The 22212-nt window shown below is 40.2% G+C and overlaps 1 protein-coding gene and 1 non-coding gene across 3 annotated transcripts in view; one reads left to right on the top strand and one right to left on the bottom strand.

Annotated features, from left to right (window-relative positions):
- Positions 1-22212, top strand: part of DCDC2 (doublecortin domain containing 2) — a 211325-nt gene that overhangs the window by 12672 nt on the left and 176441 nt on the right. The window contains exons 2-3 of one of the 2 annotated variants that reach the window (XM_004088743.3): positions 12648-13037; positions 17066-17120. In XM_004088743.3, coding sequence (XP_004088791.2) covers positions 12745-13037; positions 17066-17120 — 348 coding nt within the window. In that variant the 5' untranslated portion in view covers positions 12648-12744. Of the gene's footprint in view, positions 1-12438; positions 13038-17065; positions 17121-22212 lie in introns of those variants that run through there. The other variant, XM_030816457.1, reaches the window with a different exon arrangement.
- Positions 5846-5949, bottom strand: LOC115836441. Its single transcript, XR_004031525.1, has one exon. It is a non-coding gene; the product is annotated as a U6 spliceosomal RNA (small nuclear RNA).

The raw sequence follows: 22212 nt of genomic DNA, 5'->3' as shown, positions 1-22212 counted from the left end.
TTTAAAAAAAATCTTTCCTTCAATTTCCTTAAGTTTATTTTGCTGTTGTTTTTCTAACTTCTTAAGGTGGAAGTTTTTGTTTGCTTGTTTTTTAGCCTTTCTATATCTATATATTATCAGAAGTTGGCAAACTTTGGCTGGCAGGCCAAATGTGGCCCACTGCCTGTGTTTCTCAGTAAAGTTTTATTAACACACAACCATGGCAATTTATATGTTGTTTATGGCATTTTTTTGTGCTACAATGGCAGCAAAATGGCTCACAAAATCTAAAATATTTACAGTCCAGCCTCTTATTGAAAAAGTTTGCTGACCCCTGCATTAGATCAATGTTGTTAAATGTACTATTCAAATATTCATTTTCCTTACTTTTCTTCTCCTGCAGCTTCTGTCAATTTTTGAAAGATGTGTGTTATAAATTACCATTCTGATGGCAGATTCATCAATTTGTCCTTGTAGTTCTGTCAAATTTACTTTATTTTGGATCTATGGGTCTTCAATGACTATACATGTTAAATTGTTGTATCTTCCTGGTGAATTGAACTTTTAAGTAGTTGACATTACAGGTGTGAGCCGCCATGCCCAGCTAAGTTCTTTTTTACTGTCAATGGTCTCTTTTGCCTTAAAGTCTCTGTGTGCTGTTAATAAAGCAATCTCAGTTTTTCTCTTGGTTAACATTTATGTGGCATACATGATATATACTTTTCCATCCCTTTGCTTTGGTGTACCTTTATTTTTTGATTCACCACTTTAATTGTAAATGTACAATTCAGTAGTTTTTAATATGGTCACAATATTATGATCATCATCATTATCTAATTCCAGAATATTTCCATTGTACCAAAAAGAAATTCTGTACCTTCTAATTTCCCCCTCCCTCACCGTCCAGTAAACATGAATCTACTTGCTGTCTCTGTAGAAGTACTTAGTCTGGACATTTCATAGAAATGAAATCATTCAATATGCGACCTTTCATTTCTGGTTTCTTTCATTTAGCTTAATGTTTTCAAGGTTCATCCATGATGTATCAGTATTTCATTCTTTATGGCTCACTAATATTCCATGGCATGGATTTACCACATTTTGTGCTCCAACCATTCATCAATTGATGGACACATGAGTTGTTTCTAATTTTTGGCTATTATGAATAATGCTTCTATGAACATTCATGTATAACATATGTCAACATGTTTTTTAACATGTTATACACAATTTTTTTGTATGTGAACGTATGTTTTTATTTTTATTTTTTTGAGACAGGATCTCTCTTTGTCACAGGGGCTAGAGTGCAGGGGCATAAAAATGGCTTGCTACAGTCTTGATCTTCCAGGCCCGAGCAATCCTCTTGCCTCAGCCCCTCAAGTAGCTGGAACTACAGGTGCGTGCCACCACGCCTGGCTAATTTTTTTGTATTTTTTGTAGAGATAGGGTTTCACGATGTTGGCCAGGCTGGTCTTGGACTCCTGACCTCAAGTGATCCTCCTGCCTTGGCCTCCCAAAGTGCTGGGATTACAGGCATGAGCCACTGTGCCTGGCCTGTATGTGAACATATGTTTTTAATTCTCTTGGGTGTATGCTTAGGAATGGAATAGCTGGTTATATGATATCCTATCTCTTTTTGAAGAGTTGCCAACTGTTTCCAAAGAGGCTGTGCCATTTTACATTCCCACCAGTAATGTATGAGGGTTCAAATTTCTCCACATTCCCACCAAGACTTATTTTTTTCTTCTTTTAAACTATTATAGCCATCCTAGTGGATGTGAAACAGTGGCCTCTATATCCATTAGTATTTGGTGTGTCCCTTGTAAACAGCACAGAGCTGGGGTTTTCCTTCTATATATGACAACCTTTTTCTTTCACTCGATGCATTTAACCCACTTATTTATTGTGATTAATGACCTAATTAGATTTTTTTTTTCTTTTTGAGAAAGAGTCTTGCTCTGTCACTCAGGCTGCAGGGCAGTGGTGTGATCTCAGCTCACTGCAGCCTCCCCCAGTCCCCCGCTCAAGAGATCCTCCCACCTCAGCCTCCTGAGTAGCTGGGACCACAGGCATGCACCACCATGCCCGGCTATTTTTTTTGTAATTTTGGTAGAGACACAGTCTTGCCACGTTGCCCAGGCTAGTCTCAAACTCCTAAGCATAAGTGATCTTCCCGCCTCAGCCTCCCAAAGTGCTGGAATTATAGGCATGAGCCACTGCTCCTAGCCCTAATTAGATTTTTATCACATAATTTTGTGCTTGCTTTGTGTCATGCTGTTTAAAAACTCTTTCTTTTAGATGAATACTCTTTTTCTTTATTTCATTTTCCCTGATCTATCAGTTTGGCAGGTACACTCAGTATGTCTGTTTTTTTTTTTTTTTTTTGAGACGGAGTCCCGCTCTGTCACCCAGGCTGAGTGCAGTGGCGTGATCTCGGCTCACTGCAACCTCCGCCTCCCGGGTTCAAGCGATTCTCTTGCCTCAGCCTCCTGAGTAGCTGGGATTATAGGTGTGCACCACCATGCATCGCTAATTTTTTGTACTTTTAGTAAAGACGGGGTTTCACCATGTTGGCCAGGCTCATCTTGAGCTCCTGACCTCAGGTGATCCACCCACCTCAGCCTCCCAAAGTGCTGGGATTACAGGCATAAGCTACTGAGCCCGGGCTCAGAATGTCTATTTTTAAAACAATGGTTACCCTATACATTTTAACATGCATACATAACAATATCACAGTTATTATATTTATCTTACTCCATAAAAACAAACAAAAGGGCCTTATAATGCTTACCTTTTGATTACTCTTTTCCCCATTTATTTCTGTTATTCTCTTTTTTTTTTTTTTGAGACAGAGTCTTACTGTTTTGCCCAGGCTGGAGTGCAGTGGCATGATCTTGGCTTGCTGCAACCTCCACCTCCCGGGTTCAAGCAATTCTCCTGTCTCAGCCTACTGAGTAGCTGAGATTACAGGCACGTGCCACTGCACCCAGCTAATTTTTGTATTTTTAGTAGAGACAGAGTTTCACCATGTTGGCCAAGCTTGTCTTGAACTCCTGACTTCAAGTGATCCTCCCGCCTCAGCCTCCCAAAGTCTTGGGATTACGGCCACTCCTGGCTTATATTCTATTATTTTCTAGTATTCTAGTTCTATATGAATCATACATTCCACAATCAGACAGTGTCATTATTATTTCCTGCAGTCATTTAAAATATTTATCACATAGTTACCAGTGTCTTCATTCACCATTCCTTCTTGCCTCTCAGACTATCATTCCAGGTCTTTTTTTTTTTTTCTCTATCTGAGCCAAGTTCTTAAAATTTCCTTTAATGAACTTCTGTTGGTGGTAAATGATCTCATTTTGTACTCATTCTTGAGAAAGATAATTTTGCCAGGCACAAATTCCATACTGACAACTATTTTCAAAACACATCGAAGATCTTATTCCACTGTTTTCTGGTTTGTAATGTTCCTTTTGAGAAATCAGTCATTAATTGAATTGTCTTTTCTTTGTAGGTAATACGTGTTTTCCCATTAACTTCCTTTGATTTTTTGTTATGTGCATATTTTGTATCGCAGAATCACTACGATATCCTAAGGTGGTTATTATTTGTTTTTTTTCTTCTTAAGATTCATTTGACTCCCTGAATATGAATATTTGAACCTTTCAACAATTATAGAAAACTTCAGTTAATGCCTCTGCTTCATTCTCTTTGTGTCTCCTTTTGGAATTTTGATTAAAGATATAGTAAATAGTCTTACTTTAGCTTCTAACCCTTCTTTCATATTTTTCATCTATTCTCTCTCTGTCCTGTCTTCTGGATAACTTATTTGTTATTTTTTTCTTTTTTTTTAAACTGAAGTCCAGAAATTAGATGCAAGGATAACTTATTTGAATACACTGTTTTAGTTTAATAATTCTCTCTTTGGATGTGACTAATCTGCTATTTAAACTCTTCATTGAGTTTTAAATTTTAATTATGTTTTTCAATTCTAGAGATTCTGCTTCACAATTTTTTAAAAAAACCTTTGGTCATTTTAAAAGTCTTTTGTTCTTATACTTTCAATCATTTTTGTCTTTAAATATAGTAAACATAATTATTTTACATTCTGCCTGTGATAATTCCTGTATCTGAAATTTTTGTAGGTCTGATTCTTCTGTCTGTTGTTCCTTCAGATTCCCATTTATCATTTGTTTTCTTATAAGTTTTAGGTTTTTTGACTGTATATTCATGTTTCTTGGAACACTATATACGGGGATTATCTGTAAATTGAGTAGAAGCTGTTCCTCCAGAGAGAATTTGTGTTGGTTTCTGTCAGCCATCTGAGAACAATTCCAATCCATGATCACTTTACATTTAATTCTTTGCCTCACATTTTGTAGATCACAAAGACAGAGTTAATTAGCTTCCACAGCTATCTAGGGTCAACTGATGTAATTATGAAGCATCAGGATGAAATTCTGTCATGCCTTCCTCCCACCTCGGCCTTTAGCACAAATGGGAGAATAAGCATATCTTCTTGCTGTAATTGCTCTGCAAAGAGGGCTAATTTCTTATTCACCATTGCATTTATGGTTTAACTCTTTGAGGTTCCATATTTGCATGGGGAACTTCTCTCTGAATCTTCACCTTGGGAGGCCCTAGGCCTGTCTCTTGTGTCTCTGTCCCTGTGTAGCCATCAAAATAACAGTTCCAGGTCACCAGGGCATGGGCAGGTATACTTAAAGCTGATTTTAGTGCTTGCTTACTTCGCAGGGTTTCTGTTATCACTCAAGTTTTGGCTTTTCTGAATTCTTTTCATTCTTGCCGAATTGGCAATGCATTTAAAAAGGTTCAGACATTTAGCCAGGCATGGTGTCTCATGGCTGTAATTCCAGCACTTTGAGAGGCCAAGATGTGAGGATTACTTGAAACCAGGAGTTCAAGACCAGCCTGGGCAACACAGAGAGACCCCGTCCCTCTACAACATTTAAAAAAATTAGCTAGTTGTAGTGGTGCACACCTGTAATCCTAGCTACCAAGGAGGCTGGAGCAGGAGGATTGCTTGAGCCTAGAAGTTGCAGTGAGCTATGATCATGCCACAACCTGGGTGACAGAGGGAGGCCCTGTTTCTAAAGAAAAAAAAAGATTTAGATATTATAAAAAAAGATCCAGCATTTTGGATTGCTTTAGAAGGAGAATGATCCAAGATATTTAGCTCACCATGTTGTTAGGAATGAAAGTCTACCAATATTCTCTTTAAAAAGCACTAAGGGCAGAAACCACATATGAGCATATATACTCCATAATGGTTTCTAATATAACACTGGGCACATCACAGCAGCTGTTCAACACTCCTCAAGGTGCATCCCTTCTTCCTTCATGTCCGCACAACCCTTCATGCTCAGATTAATTCATTTAACATTTGTTAAACACTTATGTTTACCATGATTCTAACTGCTAGAAGATCCATGGAAGATACTTTCTTCTATAGCACAGAGAAAATAGAAGCTCTCGGTTTGAGTAGTAAATGATTACTTCTGGCTGGGAGAAGTGGCTTACACCTATAATCCAAGCACTTTGGGAGGCTGAAGTGGGAGGATCACCTGAGGTCAGGAGTTTGAGACCAGCCTGGCCAACATGGTGAAAGCCTGTCTCTACTAAAAATACAAAAATTAGCCTGGCATGGTGGCGTGAACCTGTCATCCCAGCTACTTGGGAGGCTGAGGTGGAAGAATCGCTTGAACCCAGGAGGTGGAGGTTGCAGTGAGCTGAGATCGCACCACTGCATTCCAGCCTGGGTGACAGAGTGAGACTCTCTGTCTCAAAACAACAACAACAACGATCTATTACTTTTTCTTATTCTTTTCTTTTTTTACTTTTGGAAAAAAATATGGAATGCTTCATTTATTTGCATGTCATCCTTACACAGGAACTTATGCTAATCTTATCTGTATCATTCCAGTTTTAGTATATGTGCTGTTAAAGCAAGCCTTTTTATTATTCTTAACTCCTTAGTTATATGGCAATGTATAGGACAAGCATTTTTAGGCTGGATGCGGTGGCTCATCCTGTAATCCCAGCATTTTGGGAGGCTGAGGCAGGTGGATCACCTGAGGTCAGGAGTTTGAGACCAGCTTGGCCAACATGGTGAAAACCTGTCTGTACTAAAAATACAAAAATTAGATCGACATGGTGCCAGGCACCTGTAATCCCAGCTACTCAGGAAGCTGAGGCAGGAGAACTGCTTGAACCCGAGAGGCAGAGGTTGCAGTAAGCCGAGATCATGCCATTGCACTCCAACCTGGGTGACAAGAGCAAATCTCTGTTGCAAAACAAACAAACAAAGCTCTAAACCTAGGTGAGGCAATGAGGATGAGCAGTAGAGGAAGGATTAAGGGGTGTTAGGCAAATGGAAGCTACAGGATTTGGTTCTGGATAGGAGTTAAGGATGATACCCCTTATAGTCAATATTGGCCAATGAGTTAGCCAGTTAATATAGCCAACTGGGATAGGCCACCTAGCACATGGATTTGAAGGAGACGTTAGCCATTACCAGAACTAATTGAATTCACCTGACAAGAGGCTTATCCGAGAGTCACCATTATCCATGTGTAGGTCCCAGAAACAGTCTCAAGGCCCTCAAGTTCCTGTTCTTTTGAGGCTGAGATGTGAAAACCAGTTGTAAAGGTGACACTTTTTAAGGAAAAACTAGCAGAATATGTCCCACATTTCATACATATCTCTATTGCCTTGAAAGGATATTAAAACTCAATACTGGGTAAGAGAGCTTGATTTCCTGTGTAGGTGCACACCTCTGCACGTGGCTGTGCATTTTCCATGGAAGCTAAGCAATTAGTCTTAGAATTTCTTCAGTTGTCAAGGACTGTACTTTTTTTTTTTTTTTTTTTTGCTGATCTGAAAATATGTTTCCTTCTACAGGAGCGTTTTCCAATTTTTTGAAGTTTTAAGTTAATTCTTAAACTTAATATATTTTCATTTTATTTATTCATTCATGAAATAATTATTTAGTAATTACTATGTTCCAGCCTCTGTGCTAGGTACTAGTAAGACATTGATGAATAAAATGAACACAATCCTTTTCCTTAGGGAATTTATACATATGAACATTTAACTCTACAAAGATTAAACATGTAATTATATAAAGCTTTACAATTAAACATATAATTATATGAAGATTTGTAATTACATAGCCAGGCGTGGTGACTTGTACCCGTAGTCCTACCTACTTGGGAGGCTGAGGTGGGAGGATCACCTGAGCCTATGAGGTCAAGGCTGCAGTATGTTATGCTCATGCCTGTGAGTAACCACTGCTCTCCAGCCTGGGCAACATAGATCCCATCTTTTAAAAATAAATAAATACACATTTAAAAATTTATACTTACAATTGATAAAACCTATAGAGAAAAAATATATAATATGTTGGGGGTTTATCCTGATCTGGGGAGTGGGGTAGAGAAGATTTCCTGGGGAACTGACACTTAAGTTGGGACTTGATCTATGGAGGGAGCCAAATAAATAGGAATGGGGGGATAAGGGGCCATAAAGTACATCCAAAGGGATTTTAAAAGAAGCGATGGTACAAGTCTTCACTTTGGAGAGCCATAGGAAGATTTGTGTGAGAAGAGATGGAAACTAAAGCAAAAGAGTAGTATATTTATGGCTTTGTAATCAAAGTTCATGATATTGGATTTCACTGTAAGAGAAATGATAAGGATTTGAAGAACTTTAAGCTGGAAAGTGAAATGGATAGATCTGTGTTTTCAGCAACCTTTCAGGATGACTGTTCTGTAGAGAATGGATAATAGGGAAGCAAACTGGAGACAGGGTTACCTCTTAGGGGATGATGATGCCTTGAATTCAAAATATTCAAAATGTGGAAATGGGTTTGGAGATAGGTGGATGGATTTAAGAAATATTTGAGAGATAGAATTGATAGAACTCGGTGATTAGTTGAAGAGCCCTTATAAACCTAGGTTGCAATGTGGTCTGGTTTTAGCACAGTATTACATCAAAATAAATATTGTTTAAGCAGAAATATATAATTGAAAGCATTTCAGAGATTTAGGCTCTTGAGGAAACAGCAAATGCCTTGTTGGTATTATTATTTTTCTTTTTGATTTTTTGAGACAGGGTCTCATTCTGTTACCCAGGCTGGAGCGTAACGGCATGATCATGGCTGACTGCAGCCTCAACTTCCCAGGCTCTTGTGATTCTCCCACCTCAGTCTCCTGAGTAGCTGGGACTACAGGTGCATGCCACTATGCCCAGATAATTTTTTTTTGTTTTTTATTTTTTTAGAGATGGGGTTTTGCCATGTTGGCCAGGCTAGTCTTGAACTGCTGGGCTCAAGTGATCCACCTGCCTCAGCCTCTCAAAGTGCTGGGATTACAGGCTTGAGCCACTGGGCCCTGCTGGTGGTATTATTTTTAATGCACAGCAAAACTTCTTTAACAATCTTCTTTGGCCATCTCATTCTCAATGTCTTTCACATACTTAGGAAGAAGCTACAATACAAAACTCTCCCCTCCTTTCCTATGTGTGTTCTCAAACATTCCCTTGCATCCATCCGAAGCTCCTCATTCCTCAGCATTCCGCTCCTCATTCTACTTCAGCTCTTCGTGATCAGGGTTTATCTAACCTTTCTGGCTTCTTAAAGCCATCTCACTTTGCTCAGTGCTCAGACTTTGCACAAGAGAGAAGAGCTCCGAAACCAATTCAGCAAGCAACAGGAGCAGGGAGAGAGATTGCAAATATCTGACTGCTTTTGTTATTGTTCCTCTGCCACAGTTAAATGTGTTCTATGAAGAAGAGAAATGTCTATGTTCTAGCTTTGAGCAAATGAGTAGATGAGGGTCCATTTGTGGAGACAGGAAACATAGGAAAAGTGATTTTGAGGAAAACTTGAGATCACGTGAACGTTTCGAGTCTAGGCTGCCTTTTAGATGGTCTAGAGAAGCTGTCTGGAGAATTGTGTGCTCGGAACTGCCTTGTTCTGGTGTGTGAGGCAATTGTTAAATTCTCAGGAGTTGTAAACATGGGCATTGTTAAAAAGTAATTTTATAAATATACGATAAAATGAAAATAATTGTATAAATATACAATTACATAAATTACATTGAAAACAAAGATAATAAATACTCAAAACTCATCTCCATCTACATTTTACTACTATCTATGCTCTTAAAGTTACTTAAGTCTGCTGTGCCTGCATGGTGGAAATACCATACAATGACTTGCTACTGCACATTTCTTGGCTTCAGTGATGTTAGATTGGTATCTGGAAATTGGCCATATTTGGAGTAAACTACAGAGATTGGCAAAAGCTATGAATCAAGGCCTTCTCTTCCCTCCTAAAAGCCAGCAGTCAAACACTTATCACCACATCATATCCAAGAGACATCTGGATAAATGAATCTAAGCTCAGGAGACAAATCCGGGCTGAAGAGACCACAGCGGGAGGCATAGACTTGATGCAGGCAGCTTCGTGGGCTGGCGACAGGTTCCTACATCAAGAAGGACCCCATGATTGGTTTAATGCTCTGCTGTCGCTATCATAAAATTCTTAATTTTTGAATAAGAGGCCACACGTTTTCATTTTACACTGGGCTAATATAGATGATAGGGAATTTTAGGTTGTTTGGGGAGGGGGGCTACTTAATTGATTGCCTTTCATTCCACATAACAAGTATTCTGTCTTACTCACCTATGTGATAGCATATTTCACAGATATTTTCCCCATCCGTCCCTCAACCTGTGCATTCTCCACAACCAGTTCACAAAATTTCCCTTGTCTATTTCCTCCCTGTATTGTTCTCTTTGGCCTTCTTTTGAAACTTGTTAACTTTTTTTTTTTTTAACTTTTATTTTAGGTTCAGGAGTACATGTGCAGGTTTGTTATATAGGTAAACCGTGTCATGGGGATTTGTTGTACAGATTATTTCATCGCCCAGGTACTAAGCCCAATACTCAATAGTTATTTTTTCTGCTCCTCTCCCTCCTCCCATGCTCCACCCTCAAGTAGGCCCCAGTGTCTGTTGTTCCCTTTTTTGTGTCCGTGAGTTCTCCTCATTTAGCTCCTACTTATACGTGAGAACGTGCGGGTATTTGATTTTTTGTTCCTGCATTTGAAAACTGTTAACTTTCAAAGCATTAATGTATTACATGGCTTTAATAAAAATATTTCTTCAGAACAGAAATCTCAAAGGAAAAAAAATGTTTCTCTCCAGATTGCAATGTCCCACACATTCATCTTTCACAGTGGTATGACAGTGGTTATGGAGCTTGTGGAATAAGACAGAACTGGGTTTGGACTCTCTCTTTCGTTTTCTAATCCTTAGAACTTGTGAATGGGTTTGAACTCCTGTGTGTGTGACCTGAAGTAGATTTCTTTGATTTCTCTACCCTTCAGTTTCCTCATCTGAGGAGAGAATAATATTTACCTCTGAAGGTTATTGTGAATATTAAATTAGATAATCTACATAAAGTGCCTTACATAATGCCTGGTCCATGGTTATAGTGTTCAATTAATGGCAGTTATTCTTTTTATTCATACATGATGAGTTAGGAACACCCAGTAATTTGGACATGACACATGGTAGAAAAGTCTTAGGAGGAATGAAGGGAACACTGGCAGAGATAAGCTGCAAGATTTCAACTCTTTGAACATTTTCGTGGTGCCACAATATGTATGTCCCAGACTGGACTGGACAAAGCGACTCTTTACTGGGGCTGTTACTATTCTCACAACTCCTCTCCCTGTTATTCCTCAGACAGAGCTAACAATCTACACAAATAGCACAGATGTGGACTCTTGGACAGCCAGTCAGACGTTTAGCCTTCTTGCGGCAGTGAAAATGCCTTTCCCTGGCGTAAAGGTTGGCACAGGGTAGGCACTCAAAATTTTGTAGGTTTTCCTTTTCACCGCCGTGGCCCCAACTAGCACAGGGCCTTGCACACAGCAGGCGTCCATTTATTGAATGAGCGCATGATAATGTCACCTGTTTCTCCCTCTTCCTCCAAACCCCTGTTCTTCCGCCTCTGCCCGACGCAGCCAGCATATCCCAGGGAGCCAGGCGCAAGCCAGGCGTGGTTCACTGACTCGCTCCCCGCGCGAGGCTGCGGTTGCTACGGCAACTGCGGGAAATAACAACTCCGTTCCCCCTGGGTGAGAGAAGCCCGCAGAGGTAACAGCACCTGTAGTAACAGCGTGAGCGGCGCGCGGCCGCCGCAGAGTTCACGGCTGTGCCACCCGAGCCGCATCGCCCCGCCCCCGCGCGGCCGGCGCCCGAGCTCCCCTCCCCTCTCCAGCACGCGAGTGTCGGTAGGTACTACTGCGGAGGGCACCTCCTGGGCCCGCCTCTCCAACCAGGGCCCCGCTTGCGCGCTGCCTGCTGTCTTCACGTGATGCTCACCCGAGCTTCGCCGCCAGGCGGCGCTGATCATCGGGGAGGGGGTTAGGGGTCCTAGACACGCGAGTGTTCGCTCTGTTTCTCATTCATTCATTCATTCACTTAAATTTATTTTTCTCTTCCTTCCTTCCTTCCGTCCTTCCGGGATGGGGTCTTGCTGTGTTGCTCAGTTTGGTCTCAAACTCCCGGGCTCAAGTGAGCCTCCTGCCTCAGTTTCCCAAAGTGCTGGGGTTACAGGCATGAGTCACGGTACCCGGACTCTCTCTTTCTCTCTCTCGATATATATATATATATAAAGCATATCTATAATATATATTATATATATATTAAGCATATCTATAATATATATTATATATATATTAAGCATATCTATAATATATATTATATATATATTTTATTTTCTAAGACACGGTCTTGCTGTGTCGCCCAGCTGGAGTGCAGTGGCAAAATCAGAGGTTACTGTAGCCTCGACCTCCTGGGCTCAAGCGACCCTCCCGCCTCAGCCTCCGAGATAGCTGGGTCCACAGGCGAATACCCTGCCCACCTACTTTTTTTTTTTTTTTTTTTTTTTTAATTATAGAGATCGGGTCAGGCTGGTCTTAAACTCCTTGCCTCAGGCGATCACAGGCGCGTTATAGAGACGGGGGTTTCCCTGTGTTTCCCAGGCTGGTCTAGAACTCCTGGTCTTAGGCAGTCCTCCCGCCTGGGCCCCTCAAAGTACTGGAATTTGCAGGCGTAAGCCACCGCGCCTGGCTTTGCACATTTATCTTCCAGCAAAGAAAAACCTGGGCAACTACAGTCAGGAACTTAATTGCTTTAATTTGGGAGCAAGCAGGAGATTGAGGGGTAAGGGTGCAAGAAGAGAGAAAAGAAAAATTAGGCTGTTTGGAAAGGGTAGCACAGATATGATGTAAGCAATTGGGTTTCACCATATTTGTGTGTGTGTGTGTGTGTGTGTGTGTGTGTGTGTGTGTGTCTCCTCCTTTCTCCTGCCCTCACTCGGCGGCGTGCCTGTTCGAAGGCCCGGCGCGGTTCCTGCTCCTGCTCTGAAGCGGTCCACCTTGATTCTGCCCGTAGCAGGTGAACCAGGTGTGGTGTGCGCACTGCGGGCCCTGATTGGCTGTGCAAGCCACGGTGAAAAACTTGAACGTCTACTCCGAGTCCTGCAGCTCCTAGTGTCTCCTCGGGGTGGACGCCAGGCGCACGGCCGTTACTTCTCTTTCACCTGTGGATTCGTCAGTTTCTCGTTCGTTTCAGGAGGCGATCCCGCGCCCTGGGTGCGGTGAGGCCGCTGGGACAGCGGAGGTGCCTCCCGACGCGAAGCAGCGAGCTGAGGCGGCGGCCAGCGGGGAAGATGAGCGGCAGCAGCGCCGGGTCCAGCCACCTGTCTCAGCCCGTCGTGAAGAGCGTGCTTGTGTACCGCAACGGGGACCCCTTTTACGCGGGGCGCCGCGTCATCATCCATGAGAAGAAGGTGTCCAGCTTCGATGTCTTCCTGCAGGAGGTGACCGGCGGCATTCAGGCACCCTTTGGGGCCGTCAGGAACATCTACACCCCGCGGACTGGCCACCGCATCCGGAAGCTAGACCAGATCCAGAGCGGGGGCAACTACGTGGCTGGAGGCCAGGAAGCCTTCAAGAAACTCAAGTGAGTCGGTCTCCCCCACCGCCCACCCATTTCAGGTGCCCTATAGTGTGGGGCTGATATGAGGAAATGCAGATTCCCTACCCCACCACACCTCAGTGGTTGAGGGGCTGTGACTTCTCGGTGTGATTGATGCCCCTCAAAACTCTCGTTGCAGTTGGGGGGCAGAGGTTGACACTGTGACTGGAGAAGGAATTTCACTTGGGTAGCAGTAGGAGTAAACTTAAAATCTGTGTATAAACAACAGGAATCTTAAAGAAAAAAAAAAAGTATCCTTGCAAAGGTTAGTGACCAAACTTATACTTCTGCATTTTCTGTTCAGTTTTTTTTCCTTTTCCTTATTTTTTTTCCTTGGAACTCCATCCTTTTAATTTAAATAAACATTCTTAAAAATCACTTCCAAGTGTTAGACACTGTCTTGTTACCAGAGGAGAAAACTGCTCTGCATTTCCCATACTGTTTAAATTATTTCAACCTTTCATTCCAAGTAGAATTGACTGCACTCACTTTTGTGACCCTGCTCCCACCCCCTGCATGTTTATGCTTTTAGCATAATGCAGGAAGAGTTTACTGGCTGACTGTGTTTGTCCACTGTCTGTCTCCAGCAACGTGATTAGACCTTCAAGGGCAGGAGTCCTTATTCCTAGCTCTTGAGCTCACTCATAGTGAGTATTCAGTGAATTAAGAAACCGTCAGTTCAGGGAACAAAGATGAGCACGGCATGATTCCTTGTCTTTAGGAGCTTTCAGTCTAACTGGACTACCTGCACACTAACAATTTTAATGCAAGGTACAAAGGGATATGTGCAATTAAAAAAATAAAGTTATGTGGGAATTGTGAGTTGAGAGTTGGTTGGGTGGGCATTATAGGACAGGTAGAATTTTACATTCCATTTTTTTTACAGCTTTATTGAGATAGATTTCTCATAGCATAAAGTCCAACCATTTCATTGGCTTTCAGTGTATTCAGAGTTGTGCAACCATCACCACCAACTAATTGTAGTTCATTTCCACCCCTCCCGCCAAAACATTTGTACCTCCCAGTTTCCTCTTTCCCCTGTCATCTGGAAACCACTAATCTATTTTCTGAATCTATGGATTTGTCTATTCTGGACATATCATATAAATGGAATCATACGACATATGGTCTTTATGTCTGGCTTATTTCACTTACTGTAATATTTTCAAGGTTCATCCATGTTGTAGCATGCATCAGTACTTCATTCTTTTTATTGTTGAATAACATTCCATGATTTGGGTATACTACCTTTTATATCCATGCTTATCCATTAATCAGTTGATGTATATTTGGGTTATTTCACATTTTAGCTATTATGAATAATGCATCTATGAATATTTGTGTGCAAGTTTTCATTTCTCTTTGGTGTATACCTAACAGTGAAATTGCTGGATCATATGGTAACTCTGTATTCCATAGTTTAATAGAACATTTTAATTGAAATTCATCTTGGGCCCCAGGATAGCAAAAAGCCTTGACCATAAATCTAAGCTTATGAATTCATAAGCATTATTGGATTCTTAATAATTAAAATTCAAATAAAGTTTTTAACTACATAGAAATATTTTTCAAAATATCACTAAAATTCTTGAATGTAATCCTTCTTCTCCTATATTTGTTTAAATTGAGTTCTAGGTATTCTATTATACTTTTTGTTATGTCAGACATTCTTTTCATGGAAAGTGAGGGATATATTTGGATTTATTTTTCCCTCCCCTGAAGCTTCTTAAGCATGCTTTGTTAAACTTCGTAAAAAAGGGCTAAATGAAACTGCATGCTTAAAAGAAACTTAAAATCAGGAGACTGAAGACTGAGTTGCTGATCAGCTCTGTGTCCTTGGACAAGTCACTTGACTCAGCTAGTCAGTTTTTTAATACAGAAAAGGTACATAACCATTTGTACCACACAGGGCTGTGATAAAAAGTAAATGCTATAGATGTGAGTGTGTTTTGTAAACACCAAAGTGTTGCGTAAATGTAGAACACCTCTATGACCAGTTCCTTTTGTTACATACTTTATTTTTTATTAAATATTTCCATATAAAGCAATTTCATGGAAATGAAAGTCTGGTTCAGAATCTCTGAACGGCTGAAAATTGTAGACTCACTTTTATAATTCATGTTCTTTTGTTTATTTGATCCTACCAACTCACAAGATTAAAAAAAAAGATACAGTTCCACACCAAATAGAAAGTGTACTCAAATCTCTCCAAGAGATTTGCATGTTACTTTTGCTTTCAGTTCATACGCAAAAAACTGAATTTGTTATAACAGTGTCCACGGTTAGGTTTCCATGCTGACAGATGACTATTTTATTTGTGTTAAAGAAGTAGTATCTATGGTTATAATGATAGAAGCCAAGAATACTTGAATGTTCAATATATTTGAAACTTAGCACTTGTAAGTTTATGTAAAGAATGGAGAAACTGTCAGAACAAAAGAAAGCCCTAATGATATTGAGGACAATTCGTGGGCTTTCATTTAGACCCTAAATGTTGGGAAAGACAGCAACATCTTTTTTTTTTTTTTTTTTTAATTATTATACTTTAGGTTTTAGGGTACATGTGCACAATGTGCAGGTTTGTTACATATGTATCCATGTGCCATGTTGTTTTGCTGCACCCATTAACTCGTCATTTAGCATTAGGTGTATCTCCTAATGCTGTCCCTCCCCCCTCCCCTCACCCCACAACAGTCCCCGGAGTGTGATGCAACATCTTTTTCAAATGGAACTGATTGAATCGCTGCTTGAATTGCTTTCACTTAGATTTTTCTAATATTTTTGAAACGATAACTAAACATCAGGTAGCTATTAAACCCTTATTTATTTCAAATGTGAGACCATACATTCACAACCTTTATTTTACAGTAGAGAATTCTAGAGATTATTTTCCCTAAAACTTTCCCTGTGCATTGTTGGAAGTTGACTCTACAGCATTAATCTTGTAGATCTGAAACCACTTTCCTGCACATGACAGAATATTTTGGTATTATTTCAAAACTCAGCCCCTGCAGGTCCACAAAAGACCCGTTTTATTGCTAAGACGGAGTGTTTGCACTGTTTTAAAAATATGACTACTTTTATATAGGCGCATTGTATGACAATTTCCAGAGATATCAATTAACTAAAGTATTTTATCCAAAAAGGCAAACAGCAACAATAAAAACACTTCAATAGCCAAAATTAATTCTAACATAAGCTTTTTTGGGACAAGTTGGCAATTATAGTAGTTGGGATAAAGGATCGATCTATCATTATAAATTATATGTTAGATTTATGCTTTTTAATATTAAAATGTTTAGCACATTTTATATATGAAGCACAGTTTAGGGACCATTTAAAACTGGAACCACATCGCAGTGATATTATACGTGAAGTTGACAAAGGTATACACTTTTCAGGTTGTGCTTATGTAACAGCTAAAGAATGATCACTGTTAATATCTAGAGCAAATAGTAATGGAATAATAGGGGTCTCCAGAGGTTAACTAGTTCACCTATCTGTTTCTTAGCTGAACCAATTACCAAAGTCATCCCACATGACTGAGTGTTTTTGTATAATTAAGGTGCTCTCATAGAGAAAATAATTTCTCAGCCTTTCCCAGTTGTTACCCTAATGCATGCTATCAGTACTTCCTTTGACCTAAAGCCTGTATTTAATGGAACAGTTAAGCAGCTTTGCACATAAGCCACTCTTTTAAAAAAATCAAATCTGTAAGAATATAGTGTATATAGTAAGCAGCTAACTATTAAGAGGGAAAAATGTTCCCTAATAGAAGTATGTATTTCTAAGACTTTCCTTCTCTTGAAGTTTAGGGTAGACATGTGACAGCTCTGGTTGGTGACACTGCAAACAGTTTTTACTATTGTAATTGCTTTTAATTAGTAGCTATTTGTTTTTGCTTTAAGGTTGAGAATTTCCTATGAGTTGCTTTTTTTTATAATTTTTAAAAACAAATTACTGACTTAAAGTCTGTAAAAGCAACTCTTATTGTTTGTTTGTTTTTTCCTCAGTTACTTGGACATAGGAGAAATCAAGAAAAGACCAATGAAAGTTGTTAATACAGAGGTAATGCAAATATTATTTTGAAGATTCAAATAAATAATGGTGCCATTTGTTTCTTATGGTGTATCTTAGAGATTTGGATGGCATTCTACGTTGATGAGTTCTCTACTGTAAAGAAATGGAACATTGTATGTTTTAAGGCAAAGATAATTCTTTCTTTGAATCATTGTCAGAAATGAAAAGACATAGTAGGTGTTCTAAGATGTGCAGGATATGTCAAGATTAGACAAAACATGTTTTTCTCTTTTCTAGCTACATGTTCTCTGATTGAAATCCATGGGAAGTTTCCCTGTCAAGTGAGAAGATTCTGAGCATTGTTAAATAAATCTTTACCAAAGCTACATCCTCATCCTAATGTCCCTCTGATAACTCAGTGTTTGACACAGCCAGGGTCACCCTGACTGCCCCTGAGGCTTTCGAAGGAAATGAGTAGATGTCATGTTGGACACTTTGTGACGTCAGGAAAACACCTGTGTTTTAGCTTCTATCAAAGTACGAGTTAAGCATAGTTCGTGAAAGCTTATGTGAAGGTTGGAAAAAGAGCTTGTGAAATATTCAGAATACCGCATTCCACATAGCTTCTGAAACCCTGGTGGAGTTTTAGGTATTCTGCAGGATGTATTCTTTAGTTTGTGAATGAAAAAATAGATTAAAAACAAAGTTGGGGCCACAGCCTGAGACAGGGAAAATGGTAGTTAGATCCAGAACAGGCCTCTATTCACCAGCCCAGACAGCTACTCTTCCCATTCAGACCCCAAATAAACAAGTGCTTCCAATGGGTAAGTTCTGCCAATGAAGAAATGGCCAACAGGCAAGTAGTTTTTCTCACTTGTAGTCCAGAGCCCCAGAGGGACTCTCCTCAACACTCACCATTTCCTCTCACATCATGTTTGTGCCTAATAGGACCGAATAGGCCCCTCTAGAAAAAATATTGCATAAGAAAAAAACTCTAATTGTACAGTATTTGAAGAATATGAGGTTAAATTCATTATTCAAATAATCTGTAGAAAGAGGTACCCTTCCTAGACATCATTTAACATAATTAATATTTTGGTTTGTATTTTTAATTTTCAGTGCATCAAATTGATTAGTCATGAGAGTGATAGGCTTTGTAGCTTAAAGTCGACAAAGGTATACAATTTTCAGGTTGTGCTTACAATATAGCTAAAGAATGATCACCAGTTGATATCTGTCTCAAGTAGAGTAGTAATAAAGGACAGTTTCGTGAATTTGCTCTGGATGTGATTCTGATGAAATGATACACACCTGTTTAAAGTATGCTACCTTGCATGAAATTGGTGATGGAACCTGGACTTCTGCAATAGAATTTGAGATGTGTGAATTCCCAAAAAATGTGAGCACAGTATATTTACTCCAGATTCCAGTTTCTTTGCTGAAGACATTATCCCTAGTAAAAGACAACAGGTGTGCAATAGATGTATCGAATATACTTTTTTCTTAAAAGTTTTTTTTTTTTTTTTTTTTTTTTTTTTTTGAGAAAGGGTCTCCCTCTGTCACCCAGGCTGGAGTGCAGTGGCTTGATCTCTGCTCACTGCAACCTCCCCATCCTGGGTTCAAGTGATTCTCCTGCCTCAGCCTCCTGAGTAGCTGGGATTAAAGGTGCGTGCCACCACACCCGGGTAATTTTTTTGTTTTTAGTAGAGACGGGGTTTCAGCATGTTGGTCAGGCTGGTCTCGAACTCCTGACCTCATGATCCGCCTGCCTTGGCCTCCCAAAGTGCTGGAATTACAGGCATGAGCCACCGCGCCCAGCCTTAAAATAGTATTTTTAATAACAGAAGCATTCATAGAAACTCCAGTTCATTTAATTTGCTTATTGTTCTTCCGCTTTGGGGACGGTAGCCATTGTTTCTCTTTACTTTGCACTTACACATGAGCCAACATACAAGATCCTTATTTATGGATGCACACCTTACGTGTCAAAAACCTTACCCCTTGTCTCCAAATAAAATACTGCATCTCTTTCATCCTGCTTCCTACTGGTGACTTCCTCCCATTTGCTCCTTTCCTCTTGTTGCCCTGCTGTGGCCTTTTACTTCCTCTCAGTCCTTACCCATAAACCCTTCTAAAGGAGATGAAAAGAGAGAAGTAGAAGAAATTGTGAAATGCAAAGGAGATGGGAAAAGGTGATGAGAAACCGCTTGTCCATGCTCTTTCCCGCGTCTTCCACACACTCATGCCCAGCTTTCCCACTTGTTCGCTAGAGTCCTCTCTCCCACTGTGCCCTCCTGTCCTGAACTTTCCTCCAGGTCTGGACAAGCAGTGTGTTCACTTCCCTCACTTCACATGTCCAGTCTGGAGATACTTTCCTCCCCAAAGTTCGCACCATGACCTTCACCCTCCGAAGTCTGCTTTGAGCAAAGGCAGCCCCTACTTTCATTGCCAGAAAGGAAGTTTTTTGGGTTCTTGGCATCTCAAAAGGGAACAGTGAAAGCATTTTTCTTCTGGAAATATCACTTTGACTCTGGATTTTACAGTATTTTTACGGCTGTTTTAGGTAGAGTACAAGTGGAAAAGAGTTTTGCAAGCTGCCATGAGAATCTAATTGTACTGTGTGATTTTTAGTATGGGAAACTATCTTTCTCTTTCCCACAACTGATTTATAGTCAAACTTTTAGAGTTCAACAGGTTGATAAGTTGGAGGATGATCTATGCTCAAAATTTGAAAACAGACTTGGTAGAACACTGGCATTTCACAAAAATTATAGATCTTTAAAAATCTTAGGTGGGTATTTCCTTTCAAAATTAATGTGTTGAGAAAAGATTGCACATCTTGTTAAGTGCTGTTGAGGATGAGCATTCTTTGGAGAATGATGATATATAAAGGGAGATCAATAGAGAATTATTTCTGAAGTGGATTTAGAACATGAATACTTCATGAAATTGGAGAGTTGAGTTGTTTCAAGGAGGAGTTTCAGTGCCGTAGTAGCACAAAAAAATTCAAAAATGTGTTATTATGAGGGATGAGTAAAATAACTTATTCACCAAAATGGGGAGCATTTCCTTCAAATCTAAGGTAATTTTGAGTTTTCAGTGATGGGCCTGCGTAATAAAATCCACCACCCCAGTATACACAATTCAGTTTTTCTGGTTGCCTAAAACATACTAATTCTAATTATTCCGAGTACATTTTACATGGAAAGACCTTTACATTTCAATGGGGTCATGCAGAGTGTGTGGCACTGGGTCCTACCCACTGTGGCTGGGACACCCTTTCAGTGAGTGCTGGGAGTTATTCCTTCTCTTTTTCCAGAGTAGCTCACCCAAGACCATGGGTAAGATCTGTTGCTCTTACGTAGTTAATAATTTAGACAAGATGGCACCTGCTTATTGACTGCAGGTCATGCTAACTAGAATGTGCGTGTCACCTTGACATTGGAAATTCTTTTGTGGTTTGTGTCACTGCTTGCTTGTTCCATGAGGCTCATCTTTGAAGAGACACTTAAAGGACAGCCAATGCTATTCCTCTTCCTCTTTATGGCCTCATCATGGGTTTGGGGAAAGGCAGAACTGTAATGGACCTAACCCAAAAGAAGCATAGGTTCCTATTTGGTGAACACTTTGCACAGCAGAAAGTTATGGGGTGGAGTGGGGGGAATAAAGAGATAGAAGAATAAAAGAAAGAGGAATAAGGTGATTCTGTGGTTGTTTGCACCCACCTCGGAGTCAGGGCACCATATGGGCTCAGAGCAGCCTATCCCTGACTCTCTACACCCAGGTCCTGCTTTTACTAATATCTAAATAAACAGATCTCCTAGATTGCCCTTGTACTCTTTTTTCTGCTTCTGAGTCATTTTGCATAGCTATATTTTCACTTTTCTTCCCACTTTCCCTGTGTCAGTGGTGGTTTAATGAAGACAGTTTTCTTAGCTTCTGACCTTGGGAACTCATCTCCTTGTATTTATGACTTCCCAGTCCTCTCTTTGCTTCCTCCTCTCCCACCTCTCAGTCCAGTTTCACATCTCATTATATCTTCTAAGTCTTAAGTTGATTTACCAGCTCCTTTCTTTCCTCTTTACCTTAAGCAGCCTGTGGGAGTCCTCTGTCCTCATGCAGTGGAGACCTCTGATTCTGCATGTGTGATGCCTTTACCAGCACTTACTCTTGCCCGTACCCTTCTGCTTTACTGAATGTGATTTCTGCTTCCTCTCTTCTTGTTTCCCTACCTTGTCCTCTTTGCTTCCATGTTATTGAATGCCTATACGATGCAGTGGGCAGAGTGAGCAAAATGAACAAGACATGCATGACTTCTCACCTCCAGGAATTTATAGTCTTGCTGAAAAGACAGATGAGCATCTCTAGTACTACATCATAAGTGATTCGATTTAGTAGATATAGTTTGCATTGAGCCATTTAGTTCAAGTGCTTCTGGCTTTATCATGTTGCAGCAAAGCCATTTGTGGACGCTTCAAATGGAAGCGTCCTTCTGCTTTGACCTGGCATTGTAGGTCTCACTGCTCGTTCCTGTACCTCATGTCTCCTCCGTGTAGCGCATCCTTCAAATAACGACATTCTTTTTTTTCCATAACCATTCAAGGTGGAATTAATGACATTCTTAAATAGATATTTAGAGTACAAATCTGTTTTACTGTGTAAGGGGCTTTGGTACACATTATATACAGAGGGGAAGAGCAGGCAGCTTGACTTCAGAGCACTTACGATGGGCTGGGAACTGTGCTAGGCACTAGGCATAAAATGGATACTTCACTGCTTTTGCTGTTTGGGAGTTCAGCGTGTAGGAGAAGAGACAGAGAAGTAAACCAGCCATGATTATCTAGTGGCAGGTGGCTGTGCTAGAGGTGTGCTCAGAGGACTGAGGAAGTGCAGATTGGATTAGGGTTGTGGGTCAGCCAGTTTGAAATCATTTAAAATATAATAGACCCTTTTGTTTTTTAGCCTGATTCTCTTAGATCAAAGTTTTGATCTCCTTCTACAACTTGATTAAGGGGGCATTATTTAAGAATTATATCTGTAAAAGAGTCAAAATCAGTCTGTAGCAGAAAGAGTGAAAATCAGCTTGCATGGAAAAGAGGAAAAGGTCGCCTTGCTATTAACCAGGCTTAGAGGATAGACA

This window comes from Nomascus leucogenys, chromosome 8, assembly GCF_006542625.1.
Source record: "Nomascus leucogenys isolate Asia chromosome 8, Asia_NLE_v1, whole genome shotgun sequence".
NCBI lineage: Eukaryota > Metazoa > Chordata > Mammalia > Primates > Hylobatidae > Nomascus > Nomascus leucogenys.
Note: the sequence above shows the minus strand (reverse complement) of the source record. Positions and strands in the feature narration are given on the sequence as shown.